This window comes from Lepisosteus platostomus, chromosome 2 (genome assembly GCF_059453375.1).
Source record: "Lepisosteus platostomus isolate fLepPlt1 chromosome 2, fLepPlt1.hap1, whole genome shotgun sequence".
In the NCBI taxonomy this organism is placed as follows: domain Eukaryota; kingdom Metazoa; phylum Chordata; class Actinopteri; order Semionotiformes; family Lepisosteidae; genus Lepisosteus; species Lepisosteus platostomus.
In genome coordinates this window covers 54,148,128-54,158,129 of record NC_142612.1, presented here as the reverse complement: position 1 = coordinate 54,158,129, position 10,002 = coordinate 54,148,128, and the positions used below count along the sequence as shown (strand labels likewise).

Genomic DNA, 10,002 nt, shown 5'->3' with positions numbered 1-10,002 from the left:
ACCGAGGTCCTGACTCTCTGTGGTCATTAAAAATCCTAGGGCGTTTCTCGAAAAGAGTAGGGGTGTAACCCCGGCGTCCTGGCCAAATTTCCCACTGGCCCTTACCAATCATGGCCTCCTAATAATCCCCCCCTATGAATTGGCTTCATTACTCTGCTCTCCTCCCCACTGATAGCTGATGTGTGGTGAGCGTTCTGGCGCACTATGGCTGCCGTCGCATCATCCAGGTGGATGCTGCACATTGGTGGTGGTGGAGGGGAGTCCCCATTACCTGTAAAGCGCTTTGAGTGGAGTGTCCAGAAAAGCGCTATATAAGTGTAAGCAATTATTATTATTATTATTATTATTATTACATGCAGGAAGGCATAACAGGGGAAAAACAACAACAACCTCAGTGTTGGTTCCTGGTACCTATTTGGAAAGTGGCTGCACTCTGGCTACTGGCCTATGAGGTGAGTTGAGTGGCTTCGGTGCTCATTCTGTTTATGGGACTGTGTGCAAGACGTGCCCCTACGAGATTCACTACAGTGAAATTCCCCCAGAGCAGTTCCCCAGAGAAACCTGCTCCTTGGCTCATCTTTCCACTAGATGTCACCTGAGTTCCCAGACAGCCTCTCCCCTGCTGATTTCTGTATGTTTCGCACGCCACTCTACTCCATTCCAAGCAGCAGACCATAATGCAGCTTTAATGTATTTAGCACAATGTTTTCAGGAGACGTCAGTTTTCTCTAGAAGGATTTCGTGAAGGTGAACGACTTTTCCTGGCACTGCAGTGTGGCCGCGCTGTTGACTAACTTCTCTAGGGCTGCCCGTCTGTCTGCTTTAATCCCTTCCTCAATGGCTGTGCTATTATCTCGGGCCCTTTGCCATCAGCACAGGGAGATGGATTGCTGGGAACAAAGCCAATCTCTTAATGCAAAAACGTCTCCTTGAGATCTCTTCGAGATAAGAGCCTTGCTGTCAGCAACTGCAATTTAGCTCCGTTTCCAGAGCTCTCCTTGCTGCCTCTCTGCCTCCTCCTCTGTTACTTGGCTTTGAGGGCTCCCACTAATGTTCAGAGGTCAGACAGGCTGCAGTGTGCCTCTCTTTGCTGAGGAAATGTCCCGGGAGTTAGATCTCACCCCAGCTCTGACTGGCTGCATTCGAGGATGAGCTTTCTGGGAAGGGAGACAGCAGGTTTAGCCTTCTGCGTGGGTAACTTACAGTACTTTGTGAGTAAGACCTGTTACAGTAAAGGATTATTGTAGCCAGCTATTTTCCAACTCAACTTACAGAGCTTAAGTTCATCCCTCTGTTTTCAATAGCCACAGAAGTCCAGTACTGGGTCATGTGAGCCAGAGTCGAACCCATCCGATAAGGCGCCCAAGACACTCTTGGTACTGGGGATAATTTAGAGACGCCAAGTACCCTAGCCAGCATGTTTTTGCACTATGGGAGGAAACCAGAGCACCTGGGGAAAATCCATACAGTGCCAGAAAAGAACATGGAAGCTCCACACAGAAGGGCCCAAACGTCACACTAGAATTGAACCCAGGAGTGAAGAGGAGTGAGGCAGCCCCCCCTTAGTTCAATGCCATTATGCTGCTCCATGGAAGTTACCATTTTTTTTTCTTATAAAATATACTTTATTCCGAAAAAAACACATCTCAATAGGAAAACATCTCACACATTATCACTCCACATAATTAAAACAACGGCGGAACGGCGGTGATTGTCCGTTATCAATCATTACAAGGGTGGGCGGATTTGCGCTATTATGAGAGTCCCTCCAAACACTACCGCTTGCTGTAAACCATTAATCCCTGTACAGGGTCCATAGGCCTTTCCAGCGCTCCTTTGCCGTGGGGAAACCCCATTTGGCAACGTCGCGCTTCATCCTCCTCCTGAGGTCCGCCAGGATCCTCTCTTCCAGCTCCCTCGCTCCCCACTTGTTGTTGTTAATGGAAGTTACCATTAACTCATTTTCTTAAAATAAAACAAATCTTGGTTTGCTGGTGCAGTCTGGGTAAATTACCTTGGTCAAGACTACAGCTGCTGTGTCCCCACCTAGGATTTGAACCCTTGACCCTAGCCACCATTCCACACTGTCAATCCCTCAGACTACTCCCATTACAGAGATCCTCAACACATACTCGCCCACTGTTCCCCTGTATAATCAGTGACTTCCTGGGGTCTGAGCAGTGTCGGAGTCTCACCTCCTGCACAGAACAGGGTACTTTTGCAGTCGATTCACAGCAATTTCCACACACAAATTCATAAAAATGTGAAGGGCTTGTGGGCCTGCACTTTTAAGTGCTTTGTTATTCACCAAATAAAATGTAAAGGGTTAAGGAATGCCAGACATCAGGAACTCCACAGTCACTCAAAACATTTCTCTCCTTTGTTGTAGCAGCAGAACTTCCCTTTTCCTCTTTTCAGAAAAGAGTAGAACAATTAGTGTTGCACGCAAAGCTAATTCCCAACCCGGACTCAATCCCCATTTCTCCCAGCCCTGAGCTACACGGCACCTCCAACAGCAGAAAAGCCCACTACGCAAAAAGGCCAGCCCACCGCTACATGGGAGTGTGATGTCACTGAGTATCCCAGGGGTCACCTCACCAGAACAGGCTCTCCTAATAAACTCTGTTACTTTAACAGGGGTGAGAATGCTGCCCATGATGTCCTGTCCCATAGGATAACCGTCCCAGAGCAGGGTGCGTAGCTTAGCCCAACCAGCCTGTGACTCTGGGAAGCAGGAATAGGTGTGCAAGCAGTGCCGAGCCCTCATTGGGAGAGTTTGCCAGACTGCTTGTCCTCTGTCAGGCCAGGCGACCTTGGTCTGTCATCTCCTGCTCATTAAACAGGCAGAATGTGGAGGTCACAGTAGAGGCTGTGATTTACTCTGTGAGAGTGAGAGTTGTACAGTCATGGCTCGGGCAAGAGTCTTGCTTTTCCGCAGATGAAAACTGGGCAATCTGGAGGCAATGACTCCCACTCCCACCAAAAACAAACTGTTACTGGTCAGACTGACTTGATCTGGGTCCAGTAAGAAAAATGAGATCTTTCTTGTTAAGATGAGGTAAAAGTAGCCAAGGAAAAACAAACTCCAATAGAAAATTTGCACAGGGCTCAAGGTTAACCATTCTGAATCTACATTACATGGTCTAAACTATCATACAATATTCCGAACTGCACTTATCCCACCTACGTTTTGTATTTGGTTTTTTTAAAGTGATTCCACGCTGTAGGGGTTAACATGAAAAGTCATTTCTTTGAACAGAACGCGAACAAGAGCAAGGTGAGGTTCCAACAAGGAAATTTACACCCCCGGTCTTGTCTGCATCGATTTTAAACTCGTTTAAAAAGGTCACTCGATCCCTAACTCTGCTCGTACACCGCTGAATGTACACCTTCAGAATGATGTTGCGGACTTTGTCGTGGCTGAAATTCCGAGGGAGATGGTGTGGGGTGTCTACAAGCGTTCATAGCTGGGGTAGTTACGGCGAAGTCTGGATGTTCAGAACTAACAAAAACAATGCCGAGCAGCTGGGCGAAGCAGATGGACAATAGCTCTTTAGCATAGCGTGTGAAACGGGCAAAAGTGGTCAGCTCCACATCCTGTCACAGTCCGGACAATGTGCGGAATATACTGTAGAAGAACGCCTACGGGTTATTTCAATTAGAAATGAAATGAATTCTACCCAAAACCAGACTCGCTGTTTGCACATAAATCTTACTTGAATGTTCTAAATGAGACCCTTCAGAGCTGGAGGCATGTCCCGCACTAACTACGTCATAGGCCATCAGTTGCAAAGTTATTGCGTCGTAACTAAACTAGCTTGGAAAAAAGTTAGCCTGTGGAAAAAATGGCGAACACAAGCTGAGACAGGGACAAATTTAGAAAATACTACAGTGGGTGCAGGAAAAGAAGAAAGAAGCAGAAAAGGGGGGGGGGTGCAATGTGGCACTTAAAGGGTCTTTTGAAAGGTTCGTTGTAAAAAACCAGGAGCGAAGAAGAAACGGACTCGGGTGGTGATCTCGACGACGACAAGGATGCTAGCATTGAGACACCTGAAGGTGCCGATAGCATTAGCAACAACGGCAATTCGTAGTTCTGTTCGGTTCAGTTCTGTATGTCTGTTAGCGCAGGCCCATTAGGTGGCTACTTCATCACCTCAATGCGGCTCCCTGCAGCCACTACTACACACAAGAACCCCCCTCACCACCACCATCTTGGGCCTCGCGCCCCGCCCACCCCTTGAGACGGCCCTGACTGGAGAAGCGGCGTATCTCTCTCTACTGTCCCTGCAAGCGCCCAGGAAGTTCAAAGGCATTCTGCATCACTGCCGGTGTGATCTCCGTCACAGTCGGCTAGTAGCATGAGCCAAGCTCGAATCCATGGCATCCAGGCTGCATGCCCGCACTCGATCTGCGAGAGCGCGCTTTTATTGCCTGATTCACTCCGCATTGCTCAAAACCGGATTGTGGGAGCCCTGCTTCAGCTGGCATTACAGGTAGAATTTAAATAAAATCTGTTTCTAGAGGACTGGTATTATTTCAGTTTTTCAAATTTCAAAGACCAATTACCGGTCTTCAGTTAAGTTACGTCGAGAACATTCATCAGTTTTATCCAATACAGGGCTGCCGGTGGTGGTGGGGGAGGTGCCCAGCCTATCCCAGCAAGCAAAGGGCACAGGGCACCAGCTCTTCGCAGGGCAGACACACACACAAACACACTCACACCAGGGCCAATATTCCCAGAAGACAATTAACCTGCCCACCTACCATGTTTGTGGACTGTGGGAAGAAAATCCACATGAACACACAGAGAACATACAAACTCCTCACAGACAGCACCCCAGGAATTGAACCCAGGGCCCCAGCATCGTGAGACAGCAATGCAAACCACTGCTCCCAAATACACTCGGAACAAACCTATTATAAACCTTAAATATTTTCCAGCCTACAGGGAACACTGGTTCCCTTCACTGAAACACTACATGCGTAACTGGTCAATTGCTTAAGCAAGTGAATTTAATATGTTTTTAAATAACAGCTAATTCATTGCGACCCATAAGAAAGACTGAATCTAGGGCCATTAACGATCATTTCGGAAGAGCTGTACACGGCGTTTGTGCGCAGGCGGTGCCCTGCACCCGGTCAGGTTATATGACGGAACAACTGCGGCAGAAATCAAATTTCAAGCTGATAATCAACCCGGCGAATTGCTGGAATCATCCCAGTGTGCCTTAAAAGCGTGGTACTGTCTGGACAAGTAGATCTCTTCCTTGCTAGTTTTTCTTTCTGCTTTGCGTCATTGGGCCGATTGAGGAAGGGAAAGAGCTGAACGACAAAGCCTGGCTTGAATAAAATCAATTTCGGGTGGAGGTGGGCCGACAGACGGGGCAGAGGAGGAGCCCCAAGACGGCCTGTGGGGAGGCGGGGGTCACACAGACAGATCACCCTAAGGCCTGCCTTATCTTCCTTCTGACCCCCCCTACAGGACTGGCTGTTCTGTCCTCCCACAGCTCGGTTCAATAAAAGCGGAGGGGATACATTTCAGAAGAAGCAAGAGAAGGAAGACGTTGAAACAATCGTTTAGCCAGAGAATATCTGCATTCCTGCATTAAGTTTGCAGGAAAAAAACAACAACGAAAACGACTTGTCTGATCCCAACTGATTAAGGCTCACTAAGCAAAGGATACTCTTCTGTATGAAAACTGACCGCTAGAAAACTCTTTGCCACATCTCGGATCACGTCAATGGTGTAACTTCCAAATTTGTCTCCGCCGGAATGTGATTTCTATCTTATATTTGGAAACGTTGTTTAGAAATTACAGCTCCCCGTCTACCCAGCTAGACGCGGTGTAAATCTTACACCGAAGGAACTGATCGCCTTACATCGGGACAACTGAAAGAAACAAAGGGGGGGGCTTCACTCTGCGGGGAAAAGACAGACAGGCTGGAACAAGCCAGTCCGGGCGTACACGTGGACTTGAAGCCCAGGCGAGCGGTGTACAAAGAGAGAGGCACTGATGCCGAACTATCGGTGAGCGGACGGCGGTAACATCCTGTACAGCCATTGCTCATTACAGCCATCAGCCTCGCCGGGAGAAGATGCGGGACACGGCAAGTTGCGCCCGGTTTCTGAGCCGTCTGTGACGCGGGGCGGTCTGCTACAGAAGGCAGGTCTGTAAAAGTTTTTTTCGATGTTTTTCTCTCTCGACGTTTTGACTCTTGGTTTTACTAAAAGGCGTTGTAATTGTTGAAAGATGTAGCCGGGTTTGCCAGGTTATCGTTATTTTCCCTGCCCTCCGATTTTGGAACCCGGGTACGAGCGACTCGTACCCGGGTTCCAAGCGGCCTGACGGAAGGACGGATGGAGATCCTACAGTAAGTGAGTGAAGCAAAAGACATTATAACTCGAAGCCAATTCGTTTTGAGTGCAAGGTTTCACCTATGTATGGAATGTGTTACCTATGTGTTACATGTAGGATTGTAAATCAAGGATAATAAAATGTCTGGACTGTTTAAAAATCTTAATTACTATGTTCGGCTGCACACTCTTCTCGACTCTCACAGCGAAGTGCAGGTTTCATTTCTTTCTAAACAAGTGCTGACAGGTACGTAGATTAACTGCGCTCTGAAGAATTCACACCTGGAGGCGGTTTAGACTACATTATGAGAATCCTCTCATCTATCAAAAATCTTTACAAATTAAACAACATTAACGTGGTACCTGGTAGAATATGGAAACGTTTACGAAAAACAGATGGAATCTAAACTGAACAGAGCAGCATTCCTGTACTTTAACGTGATAACAGCGGAGCTCGTAAATCCTGGAACACATCTGGTTTCCTGCTCATTGCTGCGCGGTTTTTTTATCTCTGTTTTTCAGAAGCGGCGCTGGTTTCATCTGCACGCTACCCAGCCACCGAACCCATTTCCTCTGAGCTCAGTCGGCAAAGAGCTCGCCGCTCGGCGCCCAGGGGACCGCCAGAGAGCGGTGGGGTGAGCTGTGATTATGTTTTGACACCATTTCTGGATGTTTTTCTGGGCTCTGTTCCAACCCGAGCTACTCAAGTTACTCCCATTATCTGAGACCCGCTTAACCCTGCAAGCTTTGGGACTTACACAGTGTAGAAGTTCCTTCGCCTTTGTGACTTGTCCGCTGGGGGATACAGTTAACCGAGACGTTTTAGCCCAGTCAGAAGTCCCTGCCACTCAGTTTTCTAGACCTGTACTGTGCACCCCTGCTGGAGAAACACCCACTTTGGGAACACTCGCAGCCCTCTCCCCTCCCTGTAGGCGGCGCTATGCCGTGGGGAAATAGCACTCAGTTGCAGCCCCTGCTGGTCTCCCTGCTCCAGCAGTGCCTGAACCGGACAGCAGGGGAGAGAGAGGCCGCGGCGCCCCGCAGCCCCCCCGCGGACGACAGCCACGGTATCATCTACATCCTGCTGATGGTGGGCCTGTTCAGCGCCTTCACCTTCGCCATCATGCTCAGTTACATCCGGTCCAAGAAGCTGGAGAACTCCGAGGACCCCTACCACCGCTACATCGCACACGACTGGCCGCAGTCCCGACTGGTCGACTCCCCCGGACACGCAAACCCTCTGGAACCTGGGCCAGACGCTCCAGAGGATTCCTGCGTCATTCCCAATCCCAGGGTGCTGGATCGTCCCAAGCAGCACATCCCAGGCTGAGCGTCCGGGACCTCTTTCCGTGCCCATGCCCAGCCCAGCACTGTGGACCATGATCAGTAATATCACAGCGCTACGGTCGCAGAGGGTACCTCCTTTGATAAGAATCCGACACGAGGGAGAACAAGATCCACACCTCATCATCTCGGATCGGTGAATTCGTTCCTCCTCTTTCGGGCCGGTCGATGGTTCCGTCGCCTCCGAACCCCCGACTGTCACCTAGGGGTGCAGTCTGGGTGACGGTGGTGAGGCCAGATTTCTGTCTCTCTGATCTGCTTACATCATTGTCTTTAGGAGTTATTTTATATACTGTAATCCCCAAAACGTCAGTGTCCGAAAACTGGATCGGAACAATAGGAGGAGATGATGTCTGTTCATTTCATAAGATGTGTCACGATCGTAAACCCCTCTTCTTAAGGGCGCTCCAGCCCTTCCTTGTTTTTTACTCATCCCCCGCACCTGTTCCCTGTTCCAGCCCCCTTTTCAGTTTCCCTTAAAAGCCAGACGCTGGCTCTGTTCCGGGCTGTGCTCTGTTTTTCATACCAGGCGAGTCCGGGACCTGGAAGCGCCTGGTCCCGTTAAGGTTTTAGTTCCTGTATTTGTTCCTGTTCCCATTCCCGTGCCGGTCCCGACCCGGTTCTTGTTTTTATCTTGTCTGTCTTGGATGGATCGCCTGGCTTTGGACTTTTGCCCCATTTTTGGATTCCCCTTTTGGACTCGGCTCCGGACTGTTTGCCTCGGCCACACCTCCTCCGAACACCAGCGCACCATGGACACATCATTCCTGACTCCCGCATGCTGTTTTCCCCATGTTTTCTCACTCTACCCCGGATTGTGTTGTCTGCATAGGGTCCCGAAAGAGCGCCTACCTGACACTATGGTTTTACAATCGAGGACAGGGAGAAAAAGAGCAGATCCTGCGACTCAAGTCTCAGAGCTGTCAGCATTCATTCATCCTTTCGGACATTTATGATCTGCCTCCCTAAAACCAGTCTCCTGTTACCAGGAGATAAAGGAGAAAAAATGTCCCGGGCAAAGCTTTGCTTCCTTTACTCCGCTTTCAGTTTGACAATAGGGGTTCATAAGAGGACACCTCCACGTGGTTGCACCTCCACGTGGACAAATACGAAAACGTGATCGCTTTGCAAGCAGATCTGGTTTCTTGAAATACAGCTGTGTAGGGAAAGGAGCAGTAAATATCTGTTTATTCTGGATTGAATACGTTACGCTGTTTTCCAGAAACATGAACTGTCGCAATGTGCACGGATACTTGCCTCTGACTGAGCGCTCACGTCAGATTCTTAGGCAATGACCTGAAGCCAGCTGATGTCGTCAAGCGTCATTCGGTGGGAGTCGGTTTGCCAGTTTGAAAGGGATTTGTGCTACACTGCTAATGAGTATTTCCTCTCAGGTGCATTGATATTACCCGATATGTGTTTTTGTTTTTCAAAAAGGGTTTAATTAAGGACCTAATCACTTAATAAGTTTGGTAATTAAGTAAGATCACTTCATTAGCCACACACAATTTCTTGCATTACGAACTTTTTACTTCAACTTCAACTTTTTACTTCTTTTCACATACCCCAGCTTGCTCTCCATGAGACACACAGACAGGGAGAGAAGCCTGGGGTCAGAGCACAGAGTCAGCTATTTATATGGCACCCCTGGGGCAGTTGGGGTTAAGGGTCTTGCTCAGGGGCCCAACGGAGTAGGATTCCTTTACCAGCCTCAGGATACGAACTGGCAACCTTCCAGTCACAGCCGCAGATCCTTAGCCACAGAGCCACCGCACTGTCCCATAATTAACAGATGGATAACAAAATGTGAGCTACAGTGTTGTGTTCTAAGCACAGATCCGGCATGCTGAGAGGCAGACACATTTTCCTTTTCTGTGATGGAGGGGCAGACGAGCTGGCAAGCAAGGAAGGCCTGTGCAGGAATTGTTCCCGTCCCGCACTGTCTCCTGGTACTGCACCTCAGAGGACGGGAGATTTAACCGCCGACCGACACGACCGCCAGTTTTCATTCCTTTTAATTAATTCGTAAGACCCAGAAATTGCACAATCCTTTTTTTTTATCCTTCCTTGCCGAGGCAAGAGGAGGGAGGGAGCACCACAGCGGCGATGTTAGATCTGCGATGTGTGAATTTTGCAAGTGCAATCGAAGCTTGGGGAGGGCGAGCTGAAACTGCAGGAAGCAGGAAATGGAGAAATCTGCCTCCCAGTGTTTTGTTTTCTCAGTTCAGGCCAGACTCAAGAAGAACGTGAAACCTGTGCCCGTGTCAGAATGCCTGTTGCTCGAGATATGCCCTGGGAGCCTG

General features: G+C 49.0%; 1 protein-coding gene across 1 annotated transcript; it reads left to right on the top strand.

Annotated features, from left to right (window-relative positions):
• Positions 1–5,162: 5,162 nt before the first annotated feature.
• LOC148676516 (potassium voltage-gated channel subfamily E member 1) lies at positions 5,163–8,894 on the top strand. The gene is made up of 2 exons (XM_088608494.1): positions 5,163–6,168; positions 6,878–8,894. The coding sequence occupies exon 2, from the start codon at positions 7,296–7,298 to the stop codon at positions 7,683–7,685; it is 390 nt and encodes a 129-aa protein (XP_088464620.1). The 5' UTR covers positions 5,163–6,168; positions 6,878–7,295; the 3' UTR covers positions 7,686–8,894.
• The last annotated feature ends 1,108 nt before the right edge of the window (positions 8,895–10,002 follow it).

Coding starts and splice junctions, on each gene's coding strand:
- LOC148676516 (XM_088608494.1), top strand. CDS start 7,296: ATGCCGTGGGGAAATAGCACTCAGTTGCAGCCCCTGCTGGTCTCCCTG.